The 27278-nt window shown below is 40.2% G+C and overlaps 1 protein-coding gene across 2 annotated transcripts; it reads right to left on the minus strand.

The window, feature by feature from the left end:
• Positions 1-1247: 1247 nt before the first annotated feature.
• Positions 1248-26523, minus strand: CDC37 (cell division cycle 37, HSP90 cochaperone). Of its 2 annotated transcripts, XM_058166094.1 has the most exons (6): positions 26333-26523; positions 19543-19824; positions 4418-4523; positions 3311-3426; positions 1729-1851; positions 1248-1532 (listed from the first exon to the last, which is right to left on the minus strand). In XM_058166094.1, exons 1-6 carry the CDS (start codon positions 26432-26434, stop codon positions 1263-1265), a joined length of 999 nt encoding a protein of 332 aa, XP_058022077.1. In that variant the 5' UTR covers positions 26435-26523; the 3' UTR covers positions 1248-1262. The 2 variants fall into 2 exon arrangements, with proteins under 2 accessions (XP_058022077.1, XP_058022076.1); XM_058166093.1 differs by lacking the exons at positions 19543-19824; positions 26333-26523 and adding an exon at positions 9292-9604.
• Positions 26524-27278: the final 755 nt, after the last annotated feature.

The following is a 27278-nucleotide window of genomic DNA, read 5'->3' on the forward strand; positions in this document are numbered from 1 at the left end:
TTTAAACCTCTGGATCTTTCCTTAGGCATTTGGGCCAAGGTCTTAGGTCTTAGCTGGGAAAGATCGAGGGCAAAAGAAGAAAGGGACAACAGAGAACGAGGTGGCTGGATGGAGTCACTGAAGCAGTAGGCATGAGTTTAAATGGACTCCAGAAGATGGTAGAGGACAGGAAGGCCTGGAGGAATGTTGTCCATGGGGTCGCGATGGGTCGGACATGACTTCGCAACTAACAACAACAACTTAGGTAATAGGTGGTTGATATTGGTTGCCCAAATATCTCTTTTGTTCTTGCTAAGGTTTTGTTGGGGAAAATGTTGTTTTTATGGTTGTATGCTGCCCAGAGTTGCAGCTTTATGAGTTGGGAAGCCATATAAATCTTTAAACATAAAAAAGGTGCTTTAAATTAAGAGCCTGCAATACTAGTCAATCTGAAATTTTCTGTGAGAGTCTTCTTACAGGTGAGTGGCAACACTTATGACATTCTTCAACAAGGAATTATGACTGATTCTCAAGTCTGTTAAAATTCAGTTAACAATTCAAATCACATATGTTCCTATTTTTCCCTACCTGAATATTTTGGGGATAAATTAACCTTTGGACATTACAGGCAATATGTAGGATTGGATTATTTTTATGGATTTTGTCTGAATATTTTAAATGAAATGGAATTGTTTGCACATGTGGCATGTACTGCTTTTGAAGGAAAAACATTTCCAATCATAAATCAAGATGATATACTAATTGCCTCTCTTGATGAGACAATAGCGTCTAAAAATAGTTTTTTTCTTTCATGCTTTTGCTAATACTCTAAATTCATCCCTAGAAATCCTGTTTCAGGTGCCCTCTCATGGTGGAGTACAATAAAGACTACCTGAGAATGGGCCTATTCAGTGGAAAGTTCCTCCCATTCAGCTGGGAGGGCCTTTTTATTAGCTTCATATATCAGACAAACGTATTTTCATTCTCCCAAGATACTTATCTTCGTGTTATTGCTTTTTATCTATTTCTGTACTATTTTTGCTTTTATTGTAGGTTGTGCACTTGTAATCGCTATTTTAGTTTCATTTTAAAATGATGAAGAGTGCTCCAAAAAAAAAAAGCACCCAATTTTAACAATGACATGGAACTAACTTTGCCCCAGGTATATGAGTAAATGAAAACCACCGTTTTGCAACTGCAACACAAATTATATTTTTATTTCATATCACAGCAGCTAAAGCAAAAGATAAAGCAATTTGTTCTAAATGTTTTATATTTGTTAGTTACTCAAATATGCAGATATAAACACATGGTGAAACAAAAGGATCATGTAATTCTGAAAGATGCAAAAGTTTCCTTGCATTACTCACTTGTGGGAGAGATTCATACACTTCTACTGGATCAAGGCCCCCTGGCCCCAGCCGTTTCTGCCGCTCTTCTTCTTCATATTCTTTCATAGCTCTTTCAATGCGTGCCTTAGCCCGCTCCTGTACTCGGACCTTGAAGGATTCCAGTTCATCATTAAAACCTTCCATGTACTGCTGGTCAGCTGTCTGAATGGAGATTAGAAAAAGAACAGGTGATTCATTTCAGCAAGACTGCACATATTGAACAATAAGACTTTTGGACTTCCATAATCAAAAGACTTCCTGTGAGCAAGGTTTTGCTATGAAAGAAAGGATGTTTGGTTCTTCTTTATTCCCTTTGCATTTATGACAGTATGCTTTCTCTCACCTGCGTAAAACTCACCTTGATTTTAGCAAAAAATTGTCTGAAGCAAGCTCTAGGGTCAACCTTCAGGCTCTTAGACAGCTCTAGAATGAACTGCATCACTATGGTCTGATGGGCTACCTGTTGCATCAGGGCATGTTTCTGAGAAAAATAACGAAGATATATTTCAGTTTTAATGATTCAGAACAAATGTACATTTATATATTTTTCCCAAATGAGTTGTTCTAGGCAGCTTATAAGATATACAAGTATAACAAAAATATTTGTGGGTGGCATTCTATGATTTTTTAGAAGGATGTCCAAGCATCATAGAATTGACTTCAGGAAAAGGAAAGATCTTTGTTTCTCATTTTATTTATAAGATTGGTATTTAAAAACATCTATAATCTTAAAAATCAGATTTGTATTAGCCTAGCATATAATCATATTTACACTACGTTACGACTAAAATTGTTAGGAACATGACAACAGAAAAGCATTTCAAAGCAATCAATATTGGCCATATCTTCACCCTTATGCTGTTGGTAAACACATTTTAACTCTATTCTGTTTTTAAATAGAGTTAATTCTCCCTGAAATGTTCATGGTTTTGAATTTTTAGCGTTTTCTCTTCTTATTCACTGCTCTAAGAACTCAGGTAAAATCCATTCTTACAGTGCAACGGCAGCCTCCTGTATTATCAGCACCTAAAATCTGCTCCAAAAGATCTAATCTTCTAAAGTAAATTTTGACACTATATGTAGGAATGGAAAGGGAATTATGTCACCCACACTGGAAGATAGTCCTAGATTTCATTCCAGTTAGAGTAAAACATTATTAAGTAACTACAACAAAATAGTTTCAAATCTCTCTCCTTTTAGACTCCAGGCAAAGGACATCAGCCAATCCAAAATTTTTGATTATCAAACTCATGGCATATTGTCTTCTTGGTTATGTTTCCTTCTAATTTTTAGCACCAAACTATTTTCATTTGTCAGTTTGTAACTTCAACAAATCAGTGAGAACATCTATGAAGCAAACATTTTCTTCTGGGCATGTAATCTGGCTGCCAGGTAGCAACAAGTGACTCAGCAAGGTTCAATTACTATACTACCAGACACAAACTGAAAATTGAAATAATTCTACTGCCAGGGGAAGCTAATCTTTTGAAGCAGAATCAGATTTTTAATGTACAGTGCACTAGTCATTAGGTAACTATAAACAATAGTCACAGATTCAAGAAAAAGGAATGCTGGCAATTAATGTTATCCAAATAATATTAAGTGTGCTATTTGGACACAAGTTAAAGAACAGATTAGGTCAAGGATGTTAAAAGCTTGCCTTTCAGTAACCAAGATTTTCAGTGTTTCTTCCTAATTTATTTTGAAACAGTAAGTCATAAAAGCTATTGATTCATATAAGTAAGTAATAAGTAATTTCATAGAATTTTGTAGCCACTACATAAAAATTATCTGGTGCCCAGAGAGAATCCTCTGGCACTAGAAGAACAAATTGCCTTTCGTACACTTCAGTGATCCAGATCCGTTTGTCAAGTTTGATAGACAAAGCCTATCATTATCATCCAAAATTCCTGGACAAGTTCCATAGGCTTCATACTCACCTCTTCTACTTCCAAATCAATACACCAGATGACCAAATAATTGGCTGTCTCTTCACAAACAAGATGTGCATTATCAGACAGGTATTTCTGACTATCATCCCAGTGCCGCAACATTCCTTTAGAACAGAAAAATAGCAATGTCAAAGCAAATTCTTTCCACATCCTAAAAAGAAAATTATTTTCCCAGCCAGAGCTTATACCAAAATGTGACATGCAATAGTGGAGAATATATGTAGCTTATATGGTTCTTGGTATTCTCTGAGCTAGATGGGGAAGGGTGCACTTAGGGCTGTTTGTTATAGCAAGCAGAGGTTAAGAAAATGGGCAAACAACCCTAAGTACATTCTTTACATATCTATTTATCCGCAACTAAATAAGCAGGAACGAATACCATATGAACAGAAACATTCAAAGAAACAATAACACCATTTAAAGAGCAAGCATTTTTTGTTATTTTATAGTATTATTTCATTTTATTATACTGTAGAAGGGATTGTAAGCTGCTCACAGTGTTGCTGAATGGATTTGAGTGGCTTGTATGTTCCAGTAAGTAACAATGATGTTATATTTTCTCATTTTTACACTATGTGCCTGACTGTGGACTGATGGAGGCAAAAGTCTCTGGCATAGGTTTTGGAGCCCTTTCCAGCATCATGAGCTTCAATAACTTTTTTCCTAAGAATAAGACAATTCTCTTAATCTTGGCATGATCCATAAACCTATGTCGTGTACAACCAAATCCTACAGTGGTTATTGTGTTATGATTGTATTTCGCTTTTAAGGGTAGATGTCATCTCCCTGACTGGAATATCTGATTCAGTTTATTCCCTTTAATTGTTCAATGCAGTCTGAATATATTAGGTTGTCTAATTTGCAAAACCTTTTTCTGCAAAATGTGTATTTCCCCCCCAAAAATGTGTATTGCTTTTTTTCCCCAACCAAGTACAATTGAATACATATGTTCCAAATGCTCTTAGACAAGATTGTAATCCAGGAAAAAAAATGACTACTGCATTTTTCTCCTACAGGCTTCTTTGCTGGTGTATATAAACATCCCTATAGACCACAACCCAAATATATTTTTGGAAAAGATAATTTTGGATTTACCGAAGTGCTTGATTTGTTTCTCATATTTTTCTACAAATGTTTTGTGCTTCTTCTCTTTTTGTTCTTCAGATTCCTCATCTTGTTCAGTTTTGACATTGAAGACACTCTACAATAATAAAGGAAGTCATGTTAATGACACAACTGTTTAACTGGGAAGCATATGATATATATGTGTGTGTGTATATGTGTGTGTATGTATATATGTATGTGTGTGTATATATATATATATATATGTATATATATGTTTTCTGAAGTTTTCGCGGGTGTTTGTATGTAGGTCTTTGGTTATTCGGGTTTTCTCCCACGTAAAATTGGAAGTGTCTTGGTGACGTTTCGACAAAGTCTCATTCGTCATCTTCAGGCTGGTGTTTTCAGCTTCATGCTTCTAGCAGCAATGTGTGATCGCAGCTGTTTCTTCCTTTTAACTGCTAGTGGGGGTTTGAACTGATTGGTTGGGAGTTTGGCTGTGTTCTGATTGGGTGGGGGCTTGGCTGTGCTCTGATTGGATGGTGGGGTTGACTGTGCTCTGATTGGATGGGGGTGTGTTCTGTTTGGGTGGGGGGCTTGGTTGTACTCAGGTTAGTCTGAGTTGCAGGGAGATTTGAGTTGGTGAGCTGCATTGCTGTTGTTTGGCTTCGCGTTCATGGTCGTGCCACATCTCCATGGTGGGTGCCAGTCTGCTGCATGTATGGATTGGAGGGGTTTGAAATGGCTAATGATGCAGCTGCGGTCTGGCTTCTGGTCCGTGGTCGTGCTTCATCATCGGTGTGGGTTTGAGTCTGCTTTCCGCGTGGATGTGAGGTGGTGACATCCTATGTGGCCCTCGTGAGTGTGGGTCTGGCGTCATTCCTCATGTTAGGGACTCGTTTGTCGATAAGGGTGGGTTTCCAAATGGCTGGTAGGCGGGAGGTATCATCTCGTTTATTCATGCTGTGTGGTTTTTCTATCTCGATGGCTTCTCTGATAGTTCTGGTCTTTTTAAAGTCAATTTTATGTCCTGTGGCTTTAAGGTGTTGGACCAGGGAAGAAGTTGGTTCCTCTTTTCTGACTGAGTTCTTATGTTCTTCAATGCGTGCACTTATTCTTCTGTTGGTTGTCCAATGTATGTGGTGGTGCAGGCGGTGCATGGGATTTCATATACTCCTTGATTTTCTAACTCAATTTTGTCTTTGGGGTTTCTTAGGATGCTGGATATTTTTCGGTTTGTGCAGAACGCTGTCTTGATGTTGTGTTTGTGGAGGATCTTGCTGATTCTGTCTTTGGTGCCTTTTATATATGGGAGGAGGGCTTTGCCGTTTTCTTGTTCTCTCTCTTGGATTTTAATGGGGGTTTCTTTATGGATTAGTTTGGTAATCTTATTTCTTTGGAATCTATTGGATATAAGTACGTTAGTGAGAGTGTGTAGTTCGGTTTTTAGGTGTTGTTTGTCAGCTAAGCCTTTTGTTCTGGAGATGAGTGTCTTTCCTACGAAGTTGATCTGTGATGGGCGATGGTGTGTGTTCTTTCCTATTTGCCGTCGGGGGTAGCCTGACAGTGTGAGAGTGCGTGCAGATAGCGGTTTGTGTGTGTTTTCTTCTGGTAGATGGTGTATCCTAGGGAGCCATAAGATTTCCTGTAGACTAAGACATCCAGGAAGGGAAGCTGATTGTTAGCTTCTGTTTCCATGGTGAATTGTACAAGAAACAGCTGCGATCACACATTGCTCCTAGAAGCACGAAGCTGAAAACACCAGCCTGAAGATGACGAATGAGATTTCGTCGAAACGTTGCCAAGACACTTCCAATTTTACATGGGAGAAAACCCGAATAACCAAAGACCTACATATATATGTTTTCTGAGGTTTTCGCGGGTGTTTGTATGTAGGTCTTTGGTTATTCGGGTTTTCTCCCGCATAAAATTGGAAGTGTCTTAGCGACTTTTTGACAAGTCATCATCTTCAGGCTGGTGTTTACAGCTCGTGCTTCTAGGAGCATATTATATAAATATAAATATAATAATAATAATAAAAATTACTTCACTGGCAGAGCACTCGGGCCACCACAGGCATCCTCCAACATGAGTGATATCAGGCTGGCCACATCCACCCCGGCCCTCTGAGGTCAAACATAACTCTGAATGTTAAATTCACGCAAGCACAAAATTTAAGAGAAAATTTTTATAAAATGTTTTATAGATGGCATTTAGATCCTAAAAAACTGTCATGTATGTATCCAAATGTGAAAGCAAAATGTTGGAGATGTGATTGTGAGGATGCTACCTATTATCATATATGGTGGACTTGCAAAAAAGTTAAAGCCTTTTGGATTAAAATATGGTGGATTATGCAGAACATTTTGAAAAAGAAGATCAAGTTTGTTCCACAGTTCTTTTTATTAGGAATAATCTTAGATTGCACTGTTATAGAGACAAAACTGATTCTGAATTTAATAACTGCTGCAAGATTATTGATTGCACAATATTGGAAGAAAGAAGACTTACCTACAATTGGAGAATGGATTAGTAAAGTATCAAATTTAGCAGAAATGGCAAAAATTTCTGCCTACTTGAAAGACTGTACACAAGAAAAATATATATTGGAATGGAGGAAGTGGATTGATTATATTCAAAATAAGTATCAGATTAAAAAATATCAATTAGTTTTTGAGTGAAGTTAGGAATTATTATGTATTAGTTTAAGAAAGAAGGGAATTGATAGTGTGATGGTGTGAAATGGAATATGTTTTATGTTATATTTTAGATTATGTTTGTTAGTTACAATACCCTGTATTCTGTTCTGGGAAGTCTCGGGGAAGGAGGCGGGAAGGGAAGACTATAAATTGATTGGTTGCCATTGTACAGGAATAATGGTAGAATTAAACAAGTTGGAATGGTGTAATGTCGGGACTGCTCGGCAAACACTCCCGAAGGGAAAGGGTAAGGAAAGAGGAGTAAAGAAGGAAGAAAGTAGGTAGGTAGGAAAGAAGGGAGGGAGAAGAAAGGATAGGAGGAGGAGAAGAAGGAGAAGATAGAGGGTTAGAAAGGATGGTAGTGAGAAGTGGGAAAGAGGAGGGGAAGTAGGAAAGCGAGGAGAAGGTGGTGGGGGAAGTTTAAGAAGGATGAGAAGGGAAGAAAGGATTAAAGGGGGGAGTGGCAGTCGAGCAGCCCTGACTGAGTATAATTTGAGTATAGGACTGATTGTTGGATAAGTGATTGTATTGTACACTGGTCAAATTGTGGGAATTATTATGGAAAAATAAATTTTTTTTGCAAAAAAACAAAAAAAAAACAAAAACATAACTCTGATGTGTCCCTCAATGAAATCGAGACACCCCTGCTATAAAGTATTTAGCAAATGGCTAACCTTATATCCTACTGCTACCCTGATCAAACTGTTGCCATGTAATATGAACATTCCCGGCCATAATCCATGTTACTGATTTGTTAGATTTAGAGCCAACTTTTCTTTGGAAAACCTCTTGAGCTGGGGTGAAATACTCCCGGATCGGACCGACTCGCGCAATCCGGTAGCGATGGCAGCTGCTGGTTCGGAGAACCGGTAGCAAAAATCCCTGGCCCCGCCCCCCTGCCTCTGCTGAGCCGCACCATCTGCAGAGGTTTTTTTTATTTATTTATTTATAAAAGCCGGTTTTGCTTCAGCCGAAACATGCCTTTAAAAATAAAAAAAAGCCTTTGAGGATCCCGCCCCTCAGCTGAGATCGGCAGACTTTAAACTTTAAAAAAAAAATTTAAAGTCTCCTCTGGCGATCTCACCTGAGTTCCTCATCAGCAGAACCTTACTTGTACTCTTACTTATAGAAAACATGTTTTCTACAAGTAACAGTAGAGATTCTAAGGCACTTACCTGATTACTGATGAACACATGGTTCTTTTTCCAGCCCGAAAGCAGTTTCATTTTCAGCCAGACAGAATCAATCGCTTAGCTAATCTATTTCCTCGGTGATCAACTGGCTGGTTTTGCTGGCTGAGGAACTCTGGGATTTGAAGTCCACAATAAAATAAAATAAAATAAAATATTTGTGCAGCTTTCTGAGATTTGGTGTGTTTCTGTAGTGTTTCACTCTAACTACACAAGCACACAAAATCTCAGAAAGCTGTATGTGGCATTGTGTGTGTGTGTGTGTGTCAGTTGTGTGTGTGTAAAGTGTGAAAGTTGGTTTTTGAGCTTTTTGTGGCTATGTGAAGTGTGAAGTGCAGCTGCTTTTACATTGTGTATGAGTCAGTTGTGTTGTGTTGTGTGTGTGTAAAGTGTGAAAGTTGGTTTTAGATACCGCTTATTGTTTTTTATACTTTATTTTTATTATTTATTATTGGCCACGGCCATCCAGTCATCTGACCACCAAGCCACGCCCACCAATTAAGCCATGCCCACAGAACTGGTAGGGAAAATTTTTAGATTTCACTCCTGCTCTTGAGGCTTCTTCAGCTATTTGTTCTACAGTTCATTTTTGTTTCCATCAAATTACAAGAGACTGTGTTTGTTATAAAAACAAATGAATTTGTAAGCAGAAAAAAATAAACTCCAGCCCACTAATCCGAAAGAATTTCAGCAAACTTTGACTGTTTTCAAAATCCTTCCATTTGATCTATATCTTTTGCTGGAGAACTTTTTTAATAAAATGGCTACATTCATTTTCCATAAAATAACATCATTGTTGCTTTAATAGTACACTTACTTTTGAAATTACCCATCGATATACCCTAGATTTTAGGGAATGTGGACCCCTGGAAAGCAATCCTTATTTTACTATTATAGAAAGCAATACGGCTGTATGATCCATACAGCTTTGCTTACAGGACAGCCACACCAAGTCCTCTCAGTTCCATTTTAAGGTTCAGAAACAAGGCAGAAAAAGAATCTAACTAAGAAGACCCACCTTACTGAAGCCATCTTTGCTAAGAGTGTCAACATTCCAGGGCATGTTCTTTTCCTTCTTCCTGAGTTCTTCTATCTTATTGTCCCAGCTCTTTTCTTCTTTCTTGAGTTGCTGCATCTCAGCCTGTAACTTCAGCAGCTCATTTTTGCTACTCTCTACGTTGGTCAACGCAAGTTCTTTTATTTTCTTCTGGCACTCGGATAACTTGCGTTTGCAATCCCGGGATCCTTTGTCCATTTCCTCTTTCTCCTTGTGGAACTGTTCCATCCGTTCAACTCGGGCCTAGAAAACAGGTTGTTTAAATAGATCTTGCTAAAATCCAAAGTCTTTACTTTGAAATTCATATTGTGAGTATAATGGAAGTACAATGGATGTACCAGTCCACAAATTGTAGCACAATATGAAGACAAATAGAAACACTATGTGACACAGACACACTTGCACACACAAACACACAGAGGTAATCACCCTCTTAGATTGAGTAACTGTTTACACACATTAATCTTTAATAACTAAAACCAGATATTTCTTGGAACTGGTCTTTCACAACTCCATATATGAATTTTAGACCAGCCTTCATGGCTTGGTGGAATGGTGAGGGGGAAGGGGAACTGGCTCATGCAAGTGGTGGCCTGGCACATGCACGTATGCATCAGCCCATCACTTGTGCAAGTCAAGCTGTGCATGTGTGTGCTGGCCCGCTGTTCACACAAGTCGAGCTGCATACACATGCACTGGCCAACCACTTGTACAGCCCGGTTTCAAACAGGCCATGGCCTGGTAGTGGGTTGCAGCCCAGGGGTTAGGGGACCCCTGTTTGAGAACATCCCACCAAGGCAATGTATTTTCTAGCAAGACCAGCTAGCTTTAGGTTCTGTCATGAAATCTTTATGGGACTAAATCTAGATATCTACTTGGGTCAGTCTAAAATATTGAATTTGTTCTCCATCTATTCTCTTGTACACTTGTTTGTTTGGTACATTGCCTTGGTGCAAATTCATCTTGTATTTGCCCTCTTGGATTTTGACAGGACAACCACTCTTGGTGACTTTAATGGGACAGCTACTATTATTTTTCCAAATATTCTCCATTTCAAGACTAAGTCGCCAATTGCAAATCATGGAGACCCAAAACTTTAGAAATGATTTGCAACTTTTCCAGCCTGGGAAGTATTAATAGCTTCTAATTAAGGTCTTCAGAAAATTCAATTGAACAGGGAGTAATTGTTTTTATCATTTCTGTGGTAAGGATATGATGAAAGTTGATAAGGCAAGGCTGGCCAAAAGTATGTGTCCCTCGCATCCTGGACATAAACTGTTTCAACTCCTACCCTCAAAACGACGCTATAGAGCACTGCACACCAGAACAACTAGACACAAGAACAGTTTTTCCCCGAAGGCCATTACTCTGCTAAACAAATAATTCCATCAACACTGTCAGACTATTTACTGAATCTGCACTACTATTAATCGTTTCATAGTTCCCATCACCAATCTCTTTCCACTTATGACTGTATGACTATAACTTGTTGCTGGCAATCCTTATGATTTATATTGATATATTGATCATCAATTGTGTTGTAAATGTTGTACCTTGATGAATATATCTTTTCTTTTATGTACACTGAGAGCATATGCACCAAGACAAATTCCTTGTGTGTCCAATCACACTTGGCCAATAAAATTCTATTCTATTCTATTCTTACTAATATATCGGATGTTAGTTCAAGCTATGTTTTATGCCTCATGTCTTAGTTTGACTGCCCTGTACCTTTCTCTGCCCTGGGTGCTGTGGCAAGTAGTCCTAGAACCACACAGCTCTGGGGCTACTTGCTATACTGAAGCCTCCGAGCTATAAGAAGCCTCCGAGCTATAGCACAAAACTGCAGCTGCCCTAGCAGTGCGGCGCCTCAGTTGTATCATGGAAACCTGAAGCTCCTAGGAAACCTCAGCTACCCCAACTATAGTTATCATCCTGCACTCCAAGGCTCTTGTCACTCTGTCCTCTGTAATCCCAGCTGACCTTTGCTGTCTTCTTGCTTCTGCTATTGACAAGATGTACCTGCCCTGGCTCCATTTAAAGTCAATATAGTGTCCTGTGGCTTTAAGGTGTTGGACCAGGGAAGAAGTTGGTTCTCTTTTTTGAATGAGTTCTTGTGTTCTTCAATGCGTGCACTTATTCTTCTGTTGGTTTGTCCAATGTATGTGGCGGTGCAGGCGGTGCATGGGATTTCATATACTCCTTGATTTTCTAACTCAATTTTGTCTTTGGGGTTTCTTAGGATGGTGGATATTTTTCAGTTTGTGCAGAACGCTGTCTTGATGTTGTGTTTGTGGAGGATCTTGCTGATTCTGTCTTTGGTGCCTTTTATATATGGGAGGAGGGCTTTGCCGTTTTCTTGTTCTCTCTCTTGGATTTTAGTGGGGGTTCTTTTGGATTAGTTTGGTAATCTTATTTCTTTGGAATCTATTGGATATAAGTACGTTAGTGAGAGTGTGTAGTTCGGTTTTTAGGTGTTGTTTGTCAGCTAAGCCTTTTGTTCTGGAGATGAGTGTCTTTCCTACGAAGTTGATCTGTGATGGGCGATGGTGTGTGTTCTTTCCTATTTGCCGTCGGGGGTAGCCTGACAGTGTGAGAGTGCGTGCAGATAGCGGTTTGTGTGTGTTTTCTTCTGGTAGATGGTGTATCCTAGGGAGCCATAAGATTTCCTGTAGACTAAGACATCCAGGAAGGGAAGCTGATTGTTAGCTTCTGTTTCCATGGTGAATTGTACAAGAAACAGCTGCGATCACACATTGCTCCTAGAAGCACGAAGCTGAAAACACCAGCCTGAAGATGACGAATGAGATTTCGTCGAAACGTTGCCAAGACACTTCCAATTTTACATGGGAGAAAACCCGAATAACCAAAGACCTACATATATATGTTTTCTGAGGTTTTCGCGGGTGTTTGTATGTAGGTCTTTGGTTATTCGGGTTTTCTCCCGCATAAAATTGGAAGTGTCTTAGCGACTTTTTGACGAAGTCATCATCTTCAGGCTGGTGTTTACAGCTTCGTGCTTCTAGGAGCATATTATATAAATATAAATATAATAATAATAATAAAAATTACTTCACTGGCAGAGCACTCGGGCCACCACAGGCATCCTCCAACATGAGTGATATCAGGCTGGCCACATCCACCCCGGCCCTCTGAGGTCAAACATAACTCTGAATGTTAAATTCACGCAAGCACAAAATTTAAGAGAAAATTTTTATAAAATGTTTTATAGATGGCATTTAGATCCTAAAAAACTGTCATGTATGTATCCAAATGTGAAAGCAAAATGTTGGAGATGTGATTGTGAGGATGCTACCTATTATCATATATGGTGGACTTGCAAAAAAGTTAAAGCCTTTTGGATTAAAATATGGTGGATTATGCAGAACATTTTGAAAAAGAAGATCAAGTTTGTTCCACAGTTCTTTTTATTAGGAATAATCTTAGATTGCACTGTTATAGAGACAAAACTGATTCTGAATTTAATAACTGCTGCAAGATTATTGATTGCACAATATTGGAAGAAAGAAGACTTACCTACAATTGGAGAATGGATTAGTAAAGTATCAAATTTAGCAGAAATGGCAAAAATTTCTGCCTACTTGAAAGACTGTACACAAGAAAAATATATATTGGAATGGAGGAAGTGGATTGATTATATTCAAAATAAGTATCAGATTAAAATATCAATTAGTTTTTGAGTGAAGTTAGGAATTATTATGTATTAGTTTAAGAAAGAAGGAATTGATAGTGTGATGGTGTGAAATGGAATATGTTTTATGTTATATTTTAGATTATGTTTGTTAGTTACAATACCCTGTATTCTGTTCTGGGAAGTCTCGGGGAAGGAGGCGGGAAGGGAAGACTATAAATTGATTGGTTGCCATTGTACAGGAATAATGGTAGAATTAAACAAGTTGAATGGTGTAATGTCGGGACTGCTCGGCAAACACTCCCGAAGGGAAAGGGTAAGGAAAGAGGAGTAAAGAAGGAAGAAAGGATTAAAGGGGAGTGGCAGTCGAGCAGCCCTGACTGAGTATAATTTGAGTATAGGACTGATTGTTGGATAAGTGATTGTATTGTACACTGGTCAAATTGTGGGAATTATTATGGAAAAATAAATTTTTTGCAAAAACAAAAACATAACTCTGAATGTTAAATTCACGCAAGCACAAAATCTCAGAAAGCTGTATGTGTGTGTGTAAAGTGTGAAAGTTGGTTTTGAGCTTTTGTGGCTATGTGAAGTGTGAAGTGCAGCTGCTTTTACATTGTGTATGAGTCAGTTGTGTGTGTGTAAAGTGTGAAAGTTGGTTTTGAGCTTTTGTGGCTATGTGAAGTGTGAAGTGCAGCTGCTTTTACATTGTGTATGAGTCAGTTGTGTTGTGTGTGTGTGTCAGTTGTGTGTGTGTAAAGTGTGAAAGTTGGTTTTGAGCTTTTGTGGCTATGTGAAGTGTGAAGTGCAGCTGCTTTAGGAGCATATTATATAAATATAAATATAAATATAAATATAAATATAAATATAAATATAAATATAAATATAAATATAAATATAAATATAAATAATATAAATATAAATATATATATAAATATAAATATAAATATAAATATAAATATAAATATAAATATAAATATAAATATAAATATAAATATAAATATAAATATAAATATAAATATAAATATAAATATAAATATAAATATAAATATAAATATAATAATAATAAAAATTACTTCACTGGCAGAGCACTCGGGCCACCACAGGCATCCTCCAACATGAGTGATATCAGGCTGGCCACATCCACCCCGGCCCTCTGTGGTCAAACATAACTCTGAATGTTAAATTCACGCAAGCACAAAATTTAAGAGAAAATTTTTATAAAATGTTTTATAGATGGCATTTAGATCCTAAAAAACTGTCATGTATGTATCCAAATGTGAAAGCAAAATGTTGGAGATGTGATTGTGAGGATGCTACCTATTATCATATATGGTGGACTTGCAAAAAAGTTAAAGCCTTTTGGATTAAAATATGGTGGATTATGCAGAACATTTTGAAAAAGAAGATCAAGTTTGTTCCACAGTTCTTTTATTTTCTTCTGGCACTCGGATAACTTGCGTATTCTGTTCTGGGAAGTCTCGGGGAAGGAGGCGGGAAGGGAAGACTATAAATTGATTGGTTGCCATTGTACAGGAATAATGGTAGAATTAAACAAGTTGAATGGTGTAATGTCGGGACTGCTCGGCAAACACTCCCGAAGGAAAGGGTAAGGAAAGAGGAGTAAAGAAGGAAGAAAGTAGGTAGGTAGGAAAGAAGGAGGGAGAAGAAAGGATAGGAGGAGGAGAAGAAGGAGAAGATAGAGGGTTAGAAAGGATGGTAGTGAGAAGTGGGAAAGAGGAGGGAAGTAGGAAAGCGAGGAGAAGGTGGTGGGGAAGTTTAAGAAGGATGAGAAGGAAGAAAGTAGGTAGGTAGGAAAGAAGGGAGGGAGAAGAAAGGATAGGAGGAGGAGAAGAAGGAGAAGATAGAGGGTTAGAAAGGATGGTAGTGAGAAGTGGGAAAGAGGAGTAAAGAAGGAAGAAAGTAGGTAGGTAGGAAAGAAGGAGGGAGAAGAAAGGATTAAAGGGGAGTGGCAGTCGAGCAGCCCTGACTGAGTATAATTTGAGTATAGGACTGATTGTTGGATAAGTGATTGTATTGTACACTGGTCAAATTGTGGGAATTATTATGTATTAGTTTAAGAAAGAAGGAATTGATAGTGTGATGGTGTGAAATGGAATATGTTTTATGTTATATTTTAGATTATGTTTGTTAGTTACAATACCCTGTATTCTGTTCTGGGAAGTCTCGGGGAAGGAGGCGGGAAGGGAAGACTATAAATTGATTGGTTGCCATTGTACAGGAATAATGGTAGAATTAAACAAGTTGAATGGTGTAATGTCGGGACTGCTCGGCAAACACTCCCGAAGGGAAAGGGTAAGGAAAGAGGAGGGAAGTAGGAAAGCGAGGAGAAGGTGGTGGGGAAGTTTAAGAAGGATGAGAAGGAAGAAAGGATTAAAGGGGAGTGGCAGTCGAGCAGCCCTGACTGAGTATAATTTGAGTATAGGACTGATTGTTGGATAAGTGATTGTATTGTACACTGGTCAAATTGTGGGAATTATTATGTATTAGTTTAAGAAAGAAGGAATTGATAGTGTGATGGTGTGAAATGGAATATGTTTTATGTTATATTTTAGATTATGTTTGTTAGTTACAATACCCTGTATTCTGTTCTGGGAAGTCTCGGGGAAGGAGGCGGGAAGGGAAGACTATAAATTGATTGGTTGCCATTGTACAGGAATAATGGTAGAATTAAACAAGTTGAATGGTGTAATGTCGGGACTGCTCGGCAAACACTCCCGAAGGGAAAGGGTAAGGAAAGAGGAGTAAAGAAGGAAGAAAGGATAGGAGGAGGAGAAGAAGGAGAAGATAGAGGGTTAGAAAGGATGGTAGTGAGAAGTGGGAAAGAGGAGGGAAGTAGGAAAGCGAGGAGAAGGTGGTGGGGAAGTTTAAGAAGGATGAGAAGGGAAGAAAGGATTAAAGGGGAGTGGCAGTCGAGCAGCCCTGACTGAGTATAATTTGAGTATAGGACTGATTGTTGGATAAGTGATTGTATTGTACACTGGTCAAATTGTGGGAATTATTATGTATTAGTTTAAGAAAGAAGGAATTGATAGTGTGATGGTGTGAAATGGAATATGTTTTATGTTATATTTTAGATTATGTTTGTTAGTTACAATACCCTGTATTCTGTTCTGGGAAGTCTCGGGGAAGGAGGCGGGAAGGGAAGACTATAAATTGATTGGTTGCCATTGTACAGGAATAATGGTAGAATTAAACAAGTTGAATGGTGTAATGTCGGGACTGCTCGGCAAACACTCCCGAAGGGAAAGGGTAAGGAAAGAGGAGTAAAGAAGGAAGAAAGGATTAAAGGGGAGTGGCAGTCGAGCAGCCCTGACTGAGTATAATTTGAGTATAGGACTGATTGTTGGATAAGTGATTGTATTGTACACTGGTCAAATTGTGGGAATTATTATGTATTAGTTTAAGAAAGAAGGAATTGATAGTGTGATGGTGTGAAATGGAATATGTTTTATGTTATATTTTAGATTATGTTTGTTAGTTACAATACCCTGTATTCTGTTCTGGGAAGTCTCGGGGAAGGAGGCGGGAAGGGAAGACTATAAATTGATTGGTTGCCATTGTACAGGAATAATGGTAGAATTAAACAAGTTGAATGGTGTAATGTCGGGACTGCTCGGCAAACACTCCCGAAGGGAAAGGGTAAGGAAAGAGGAGTAAAGAAGGAAGAAAGGATAGGAGGAGGAGAAGAAGGAGAAGATAGAGGGTTAGAAAGGATGGTAGTGAGAAGTGGGAAAGAGGAGTAAAGAAGGAAGAAAGGATTAAAGGGGAGTGGCAGTCGAGCAGCCCTGACTGAGTATAATTCGAGTATAGGACTGATTGTTGGATAAGTGATTGTATTGTACACTGGTCAAATTGTGGGAATTATTATGTATTAGTTTAAGAAAGAAGGAATTGATAGTGTGATGGTGTGAAATGGAATATGTTTTATGTTATATTTTAGATTATGTTTGTTAGTTACAATACCCTGTATTCTGTTCTGGGAAGTCTCGGGGAAGGAGGCGGGAAGGGAAGACTATAAATTGATTGGTTGCCATTGTACAGGAATAATGGTAGAATTAAACAAGTTGGAATGGTGTAATGTCGGGACTGCTCGGCAAACACTCCCGAAGGGAAAGGGTAAGGAAAGAGGAGTAAAGAAGGAAGAAAGGATTAAAGGGGAGTGGCAGTCGAGCAGCCCTGACTGAGTATAATTTGAGTATAGGACTGATTGTTGGATAAGTGATTGTATTGTACACTGGTCAAATTGTGGGAATTATTATGGAAAAATAAATTTTTTTTGCAAAAAAACAAAAAAAAAACAAAAACATAACTCTGATGTGTCCCTCAATGAAATCGAGACACCCCTGCTATAAAGTATTTAGCAAATGGCTAACCTTATATCCTACTGCTACCCTGATCAAACTGTTGCCATGTAATATGAACATTCCCGGCCATAATCCATGTTACTGATTTGTTAGATTTAGAGCCAACTTTTCTTTGGAAAACCTCTTGAGCTGGGGTGAAATACTCCCGGATCGGACCGACTCGCGCAATCCGGTAGCGATGGCAGCTGCTGGTTCGGAGAACCGGTAGCAAAAATCCCTGGCCCCGCCCCCCTGCCTCTGCTGAGCCGCACCATCTGCAGAGGTTTTTTATTTATTTATTTATTTATTTATTTATTTATTTATTTATTTATTTATTTATTTATTTATTTATTTATTTATTTATTTATTTATTTATTTATTTATTTATTTATTTATTTATTTATAAAAGCCGGTTTTGCTTCAGCCGAAACATGCCTTTAAAAATAAAAAAAAGCCTTTGAGGATCCCGCCCCTCAGCTGAGATCGGCAGACTTTAAACTTTAAAAAAAAAAATTTAAAGTCTCCTCTGGCGATCTCACCTGAGTTCCTCATCAGCAGAACCTTACTTGTACTCTTACTTATAGAAAACATGTTTTCTACAAGTAACAGTAGAGATTCTAAGGCACTTACCTGATTACTGATGAACACATGGTTCTTTTTCCAGCCTGGGAAGTATTAATAGCTTCTAATTAAGGTCTTCAGATATTTCTTGGAACTGGTCTTTCACAACTCCATATATGAATTTTAGACCAGCCTTCATGGCTTGGTGGAATGGTGAGGGGGAAGGGGAACTGGCTCATGCAAGTGGTGGCCTGGCACATGCACGTATGCATCAGCCCATCACTTGTGCAAGTCAAGCTGTGCATGTGTGTGCTGGCCCGCTGTTCACACAAGTCGAGCTGCATACACATGCACTGGCCAACCACTTGTACAGCCCGGTTTCAAACAGGCCATGGCCTGGTAGTGGGTTGCAGCCCAGGGGTTAGGGGACCCCTGTTTGAGAACATCCCACCAAGGCAATGTATTTTCTAGCAAGACCAGCTAGCTTTAGGTTCTGTCATGAAATCTTTATGGGACTAAATCTAGATATCTACTTGGGTCAGTCTAAAATATTGAATTTGTTCTCCATCTATTCTCTTGTACACTTGTTTGTTTGGTACATTGCCTTGGTGCAAATTCATCTTGTATTTGCCCTCTTGGATTTTGACAGGACAACCACTCTTGGTGACTTTAATGGGACAGCTACTATTATTTTTCCAAATATTCTCCATTTCAAGACTAAGTCGCCAATTGCAAATCATGGAGACCCAAAACTTTAGAAATGATTTGCAACTTTTCCAGCCCGAAAGCAGTTTCATTTTCAGCCAGACAGAATCAATCGCTTAGCTAATCTATTTCCTCGGTGATCAACTGGCTGGTTTTGCTGGCTGAGGAACTCTGGGATTTGAAGTCCACAATAAAATAAAATATTTGTGCAGCTTTCTGAGATTTGGTGTGTTTCTGTAGTGTTTCACTCTAACTACACAAGCACACAAAATCTCAGAAAGCTGTATGTGTGTGTGTAAAGTGTGAAAGTTGGTTTTAGATACCGCTTATTGTTTTTATACTTTATTTTTATTATTTATTATTGGCCACGCCATCCAGTCATCTGACCACCAAGCCACGCCCACCAATTAAGCCATGCCCACAGAACTGGTAGGGAAAATTTTTAGATTTCACTCCTGCTCTTGAGGCTTCTTCAGCTATTTGTTCTACAGTTCATTTTTGTTTCCATCAAATTACAAGAGACTGTGTTTGTTATAAAAACAAATGAATTTGTAAGCAGAAAAAAATAAACTCCAGCCCACTAATCCGAAAGAATTTCAGCAAACTTTGACTGTTTTCAAAATCCTTCCATTTGATCTATATCTTTTGCTGGAGAACTTTTTTAATAAAATGGCTACATTCATTTTCCATAAAATAACATCATTGTTGCTTTAATAGTACACTTACTTTTGAAATTACCCATCGATATACCCTAGATTTTAGGGAATGTGGACCCCTGGAAAGCAATCCTTATTTTACTATTATAGAAAGCAATACGGCTGTATGATCCATACAGCTTTGCTTACAGGACAGCCACACCAAGTCCTCTCAGTTCCATTTTAAGGTTCAGAAACAAGGCAGAAAAAGAATCTAACTAAGAAGACCCACCTTACTGAAGCCATCTTTGCTAAGAGTGTCAACATTCCAGGGCATGTTCTTTTCCTTCTTCCTGAGTTCTTCTATCTTATTGTCCCAGCTCTTTTCTTCTTTCTTGAGTTGCTGCATCTCAGCCTGTAACTTCAGCAGCTCATTTTTGCTACTCTCTACGTTGGTCAACGCAAGTTCTTTTATTTTCTTCTGGCACTCGGATAACTTGCGTTTGCAATCCCGGGATCCTTTGTCCATTTCCTCTTTCTCCTTGTGGAACTGTTCCATCCGTTCAACTCGGGCCTAGAAAACAGGTTGTTTAAATAGATCTTGCTAAAATCCAAAGTCTTTACTTTGAAATTCATATTGTGAGTATAATGGAAGTACAATGGATGTACCAGTCCACAAATTGTAGCACAATATGAAGACAAATAGAAACACTATGTGACACAGACACACTTGCACACACAAACACACAGAGGTAATCACCCTCTTAGATTGAGTAACTGTTTACACACATTAATCTTTAATAACTAAAACCAGATATTTCTTGGAACTGGTCTTTCACAACTCCATATATGAATTTTAGACCAGCCTTCATGGCTTGGTGGAATGGTGAGGGGGAAGGGGAACTGGCTCATGCAAGTGGTGGCCTGGCACATGCACGTATGCATCAGCCCATCACTTGTGCAAGTCAAGCTGTGCATGTGTGTGCTGGCCCGCTGTTCACACAAGTCGAGCTGCATACACATGCACTGGCCAACCACTTGTACAGCCCGGTTTCAAACAGGCCATGGCCTGGTAGTGGGTTGCAGCCCAGGGGTTAGGGGACCCCTGTTTGAGAACATCCCACCAAGGCAATGTATTTTCTAGCAAGACCAGCTAGCTTTAGGTTCTGTCATGAAATCTTTATGGGACTAAATCTAGATATCTACTTGGGTCAGTCTAAAATATTGAATTTGTTCTCCATCAATTGTGTTGTAAATGTTGTACCTTGATGAATATATCTTTTCTTTTATGTACACTGAGAGCATATGCACCAAGACAAATTCCTTGTGTGTCCAATCACACTTGGCCAATAAAATTCTATTCTATTCTATTCTTACTAATATATCGGATGTTAGTTCAAGCTATGTTTTATGCCTCATGTCTTAGTTTGACTGCCCTGTACCTTTCTCTGCCCTGGGTGCTGTGGCAAGTAGTCCTAGAACCACACAGCTCTGGGGCTACTTGCTATACTGAAGCCTCCGAGCTATAAGAAGCCTCCGAGCTATAGCACAAAACTGCAGCTGCCCTAGCAGTGCGGCGCCTCAGTTGTATCATGGAAACCTGAAGCTCCTAGGAAACCTCAGCTACCCCAACTATAGTTATCATCCTGCACTCCAAGGCTCTTGTCACTCTGTCCTCTGTAATCCCAGCTGACCTTTGCTGTCTTCTTGCTTCTGCTATTGACAAGATGTACCTGCCCTGGCTCCTTTTGAAGCAGTTACTGGCCCCCTGAGGCCATCTCCCTAGGTCTTGAGGGGAAACCACTATACACGATCTCAGGAAGAAAGCCTCACACTGCTGGTAGTTTCTTTGTGAAGGACCAGATTGAGTGTGCTTGGTCAGCAACAGGAGCAAAAACATGTTGAATGTCAGCTAGGCAACAGGGAATGCAAGAAGCTGAAGGATCATAGATGAGAGTGATATAGGTGAGTGGTGGGAGTTCAAGCGCCTCTGTTGTGTCTTGCCCGCCCTCAGAGCAGCCGGGGCCTTCTTACCTGCTCCCGAACACTGAGGAATGTATGCCTCCCGGCCCCAGTCCTGGCTCCATGCCCACACAAACTGCAGAAGAAGGAGCATCTCCCTGCCCCAGCCCTGACTCCATGCCCAGGCAAATGGAGCAGCTAGACCCCTCCCCCTCCTCCACAGCAGGTGAGCCTGAGGAGGGTTTACTCCCAACAACAGCTGATTGGAGTGACCCTCGCATCAGAAGATTGGAGAGGCGGAGGCAACAGAAGGAAGGGAGGGGCAGGCCTTAATGAGTGCTGAGTCATGGAGCCACACCCCATGGCCTATATAAAGGAACTACTTTCTGGCAGTCTCTGAGTCAGGCAAAAGTCGAACTTATCTTGCTGAAGTCACTTACTGGTCTCCTGCCTGCTCTGAGGACTTTGCTAGGACTTTGGGCAGAGCTGCAGAGGCAAGCCTGATTCGGATTTCCCTGACCCAGCCGTCAGCGGAGGAGTGGGACACGACAGCCTCTGTGGTTATATAAGTGCAAGCAGGCTGCCAAGTGGCCAAATTTAACCACTGTGGAGCCACTGCAATCCACCATAGCTTTGGGCACTGGTTGTAAATGCCTTCATTCAATACTGCCTTAATTGAAAGGTTGCTGAATGAATGGTTGCAAGTTGATTTTCATTATATTTTATTTATGGCCATCAGTTGGTGGAAAGGCAAGTTACACATTTAATAAATGCTATTTGACAAATTCCTTTTGGACCAGTGAAAGAAAAGAACTATCTGTAATCCTGCAATGCAACTTGAACTTCCATCTTAGTTTTTACTAAAGAAAAAGAACTTCTGGTTAAACAGCACATAAAACAGTGTAATATGTCATGTCTTCACTGAACATACTAAGCCAACATTCACTACTTTGTTAGAAAATGTTATGGAAAAAAAGAAAGTATATAATATTAGAAAATTGGAGTTGCTTGGTTACCAAATAAGGGAAATATTATACAACAAAGAAGAAAGAAAGAAGAGAGGAACAGAAGGTAAGATAGAGGAGGTGAGGGAGAGAGAGGGATGGAAGAAAGGGGAAGGAGAGGAGGATAGGATAGGGGATAAGAGTAGGGGAGAAGGTAAGAAAGGAAGGAAAGAAGAAAGGAGTGGGGAAAAGAAAGGGGAAGTAGGAAAGAGGAAGGAGAGGAGGAGGAAGAAGGGAGGGAAGGTGAGGAGGGAGGGAGGGAAAAGAGGAGAAGGTTTGTTGTGAAACAAAAGAAAAGAAAGGGTAGAAGAGCAACCCCAAACAGAATTAAAGTGTTTGATCTTTATGCTTTCTTTAGAAAAAATATGTATGATTATGTATGGATAAGAGAATGTACATTTACAACATGTATATAAGAAAATAAAAAGTAAAAAACTTTTTATATATAAAAAAAGAAAATGTTATATGAATACATTGATTAATCAACTCTTTTAGTTGAGTTGGATGTCCCAATCTCTCAAATGACAACTACGTCTAAGTTTGAGGAGTCCTTCCCCATAAAACACACAGAGAGAGAAAGTTTGCCTCTATTGGGTTGAAATACAGTTCTTAGAAGTGAGTTATTTCCAGATTAAAGAGAGATTTTTGTAGCTTTAAGAAGAATGGGAGTGGAAGTTCATCAAGTTGGAAAGAAATAAAATCATTTGCAAAGAGTTTGGCCATCATCAATGGTGGAGAAAATGCAGTATTATTACTCTCTTCAGGAATGATTGACCAAGTGTCACCACAACAGTAAGCTGCACCATATTGTAGGAGGTTAAAAACTCAAGTACAGTAATAATAGAGGACCGGCTAGGCACTTGCATTTTCTAATATCAGTGCTCATGCATCCATCATAAGAAAAATATTGAACAAGAGTGGTATGTATGTATGGGAAGATACTACTAAGTATGAGAAACCACTGTCCTCCAGAATGCAACCTGCTGCTCTCCTGAGGTTTGCCAGGGGATTATCTAACTCAGGGGTCTCCAACCTTGGTCCCTTTAAGACTTGTGGACTTCAACTCCCAGAGTCCCTCAGCCAGCAAAGCTGGCTGAGGGACCAAGGTTGGAGACCCCTGATCTAACTGCTATTGGACTGAAGTTCTAAAAACAGATAAGATGAAAGTGGAACTTTCTGTCACTGATAAAAAATGTTAAAATTGCAGAAAATGAAACATTACATTGAAACAAAACAATCTAATCCCATCTGAGAAGCATGGCAATGGAAGTATGCAGTCCCCAAGACCTGAGACATTTAAAATCACTGACAGAATAATAGATTCTGGGTTGTGGGAAATTCTACAGCAGTCTATCAAAGAACCCATCTTGTTTGAAGCTTAAATGAATTATTTCAACACAATGATCCTAAAAATACTATTAAATTTATAACAGGTTAGCCTAAATAAAAGAAATTTTATATTTTGGAAAGGCCTACCCTAAGCTCTGAGCTTAATCTATTAAAAATGTTGTGATCTGTTTTGAAGTAAGATTTTGTGCAAAACAGCAGCAAAATATCAATGAAATGAAGCAATTCTGTAAAGAGGAATGGCCCCCAATCTACAAACTTATTATATGTTGTATTGCTCAGGCTGAGAAAATATTTAGTTGAGGTCACTGCTGCTAAAGGAAATGACATTTAGTAACTAAAGTTTCATATACTTTTTTCCAACCAAGCCACTGAAGATGGCTCAATATACTCAACTACTGAAATCAGGGGTATCAAACTTGATTTCATTAAGGGCCGCATCAGGGTTGTGTTTGACCTTGGGGGGCCAGGAGGGCCATGGCGGGGTGGACGTAGCCAGCTCAATGTCACTTGTGTTGGTGGCATCTGTGGTGGGCCAAGTGCTCTGCCAGTGAAAACGAGCCCTCATAAGTTTAGTTTGGGGCTGCAACAGCCTCCTGCAACCCTCTGTCAGTGAAAATGGAGCATGGGAGAACTGCATGCAGCCCTCTCCAGCTCCATTTTCACTGGCAGAGGCACTGCGGGTCAGTCCTTCACTGTTTCCAGGGTGACCTAGAGTTTGACACCGCCGACTTACATGAAACAGATCCTCTCTATTAAAAGGAGTCAGATCAAGCTCGAATAATAGTTGACGATTACAATTACTTCTAAAGGATCTGTTATCACTGTCTATCTGCAAGATAAGAAGACTATTATTCCTAGGTATAGGAGAAACAATATTATAACTTATTAGTCAAACTAAATTCAACAGCAGGAGATGGGAATCATTCTGATAAAGGAAATAAAGTATTTGCTATGTGAAAAGCAACATCTTTTTATCATAATTTTCTATGATTTAACCTTGCAGAATCACTGGCTTTTAGAGTTCATCCTTATAAGATTTTTAATACAGGTTCTTACCTTCCATACCCTAATACAATTTAGGCTAAGCCACAGCCTACATACAAGATCAGAATAGATTATATCTCTTCTTAGCTCATGGACTATGAATAGTTTATGCAATTTATGCTAGATATAAGCATTTTAGAGATCATGTTGATCTGAAAACTGTTTACTCTTGCTGTTTAATTTTTTTTCAACCTATCTTTTAGAAGGGTTTTTTTGTTATGTGTGAAAATACAGTGCTACCTCGATTAACCAATTAACTCACTGTTAATTGGTTCCAGGAGTTGCAATGGCTACTAAGAACAATAAGTACCAAACACATTTTTCCTATAAAGAATAACGTAGTGAGTAACAGGGCAATCGACAACAGGTTCTAGCTTGTGCATTGAGCACCAAACAAACGAATACCAGAACAAAATGCACCAAATACCAAATTCGATGAGATTCCAAGCAATTGTATACCAAGGTACCATTACATGCCACTTACTGAACAATTTCTAAGTACTATATAGTCCCTCTCATATGGAAAAATAGGAATCCTGCCTTGGGGGTACTTACAACTTGGATTTAAAGTTCTGACTGTCACCTCCCCCCCTCACATGATTACACTTTGGGGTCTTGGCAAATGGTTGCATTTATGGCCATTTGCAGTGTCCTGAGGTCATGTGACTTCATTTTACTTCTGGCTAGTGCCAAAACTGGGCCCATAGCAAACCATTTGTTCGCTTCACAACTACAGCATTCACCTCACCACCGCTGCAAAAAGGTCATAATGCAGAATATTGGCAACATAAGTATGATTGTTTAGGGCTTTATATACTGGAAATGATAGCAAGCTACTGATGGAACTAATAACGGTAATATAATAAAGTAGATGCCCAGGGATTGGTGACAATCCTCCTCCTCCTCACAGAAAATCTAAAATGTTGTTTATTTGTTAAATGTATCTCACCGGGGAGGTGGGGGGGAGAGCTACTCTAGGCCAGGGATCTCCAACCTTGGCAACTTTAAGCCTGGCGGACTTCAACTCCCAGAACCCCCCAGCCGGAATTCTGGGAGTTGAAGTCCGTCAGGCTTAAAGTTGCCAAGGTTGGAGACACCTGCTCCAGGCGGCTTGCAACAAATTGACTGTTTTTGGGGAACGCGGGAAATGTAAGAGGGGGAGAAAAAGTGGTACAGTATTTGGTCCACTCGCTCCTTGAGCCCTTTTGAAACGAAAGTTAAAAGCTACGCATGATTTGGAGTGGGGGTGGGGTGGAAGAACTTGTGGCAAGGAAAGGCGGTCGCTGAAAGGAAAGCGGAGAAAGCTCCTTCCGTAGAAGCTCCTCTAAAAAAGAGCTTCCCGCACGCCAGTAGCAGCGAAGCAGGGTGGCGCCTCTGGAAGCAACGGAAGGCCTTCCTCGGCTAACCAGTCGAAGAGCAAATTTCACAGGCGAAGACTGGGAGCAGCGCTCGGCTTCGTCGTGGCGCTCCCCGCACCCTCCAGGCGTTTGGGCTTGCCCCAAAGCTACGGGAGGCCGAGAGGAAGGCCCCGCACCCTATAGCGCGTCGTCTGCGGGGGAGGCAGCGAAACCCTCCCTTCCCCCGCCGCGGCCCAATCCTTCAGAAGACCCTCCAACCGCCCAGACCTCTTTGGGATCTTCTCCACTGTTTCCCTATTCCCCAACCCCACGCCCGCGGCAAGGGGCGGGGGGGGAGGAGGAGGAGGGAGCTCCGTTCCCTTACTTGGTGCCGCCATCGGAAAAGACTGGGGGTGTCGATATTGGGGTGAGTCTCGTCTTCATCGTCGGACACCTCGATGTGATCCCAGACGCTGTAATCCACCATGGCGCCGCCGCTGCTGCTGCTGCCGCCGCTCCCACGACTTTCTGTGCTGGGGGTGGGTGCCGCCTCTCCAGCTCGGAGATCCGCTTCCTCTCTTACGTCACTACCGGAATCACCGGCCTTCACGAGCGCGGCGGGGGCGTGGCTTCTCTCCCCCCCTTCCCCCTCCCTTCGCCTAACGGCGAAAGCGCGCGGGCTGTGGTTGAAGGGGCGCTTCCTCGGATCCTCATTCGGAGGGGAAGGGAAGCAGTGTCCGAAGGGAAAGGCTTCACTTTCAAGGAAACCGAATGGAGTCGGGAGATTGTGCCGTTGCTTTCCCCTTCTTTGGGAAGATTCCTCGGTGACAATCGCGATCCCCTCGCAGAATAATAATAATAGTTCTTTTGGGAGTTAGGCTATCCCGCCCCTGATTGGGCGTCGAAGCAGAACGGTGGATTTCCAGTTTTCTAAAGCTGGCTGGGGAATTCTGGGAGTTGAAGTCCGCCAGGCTTAAGGTTGCCCAGGTTGGACACCCCTGTTCTAAAGGAAAAGTAGCTGGAAGTTCAAGAACCATTTGCGCTTCAGTATGAGATGCAAACAATACAGTCTCATCCTCAACACCCTGTGTCCTATGTTCAAAAACACTGAAGGGACACGGCAGAAAACATCCTGCAGAAAGCACAGTTCCACAATAGTGGAGTCCTTTCAGCAGTTCCAAGAAGGCTCCACGCCCATTTGCACTGCTCAGATGACATTGAGGATACAAACAAGCCTCCAAGTGGCCTCAACAGCTCTGTAAAAGAACGCAAATGGCCAGCTGTCTGCAAGCAGTATAAATCCTTCCATTCCCTACCAGCCAGCCAGAGCT

Source organism: Ahaetulla prasina, chromosome 2 (assembly GCF_028640845.1).
Source record: "Ahaetulla prasina isolate Xishuangbanna chromosome 2, ASM2864084v1, whole genome shotgun sequence".
Taxonomy (NCBI): Eukaryota; Metazoa; Chordata; class Lepidosauria; order Squamata; family Colubridae; genus Ahaetulla; species Ahaetulla prasina.

Bases quoted from the DNA above. Each gene is read 5' to 3' on its own strand.
- CDC37 (XM_058166094.1), bottom strand. From the start codon at position 26,434: ATGGTGGATTACAGCGTCTGGGATCACATCGAGGTGTCCGACGATGAA. The intron at 3,427-4,417 runs GTAAATCCAAAA...TCTGTTCTAAAG, and splicing joins GAAACAAATCAAGCACTTCG to GAATGTTGCGGCACTGGGAT. The intron at 1,852-3,310 runs GTGAGTATGAAG...TATTTTTCTCAG, and splicing joins TTGATTTGGAAGTAGAAGAG to AAACATGCCCTGATGCAACA.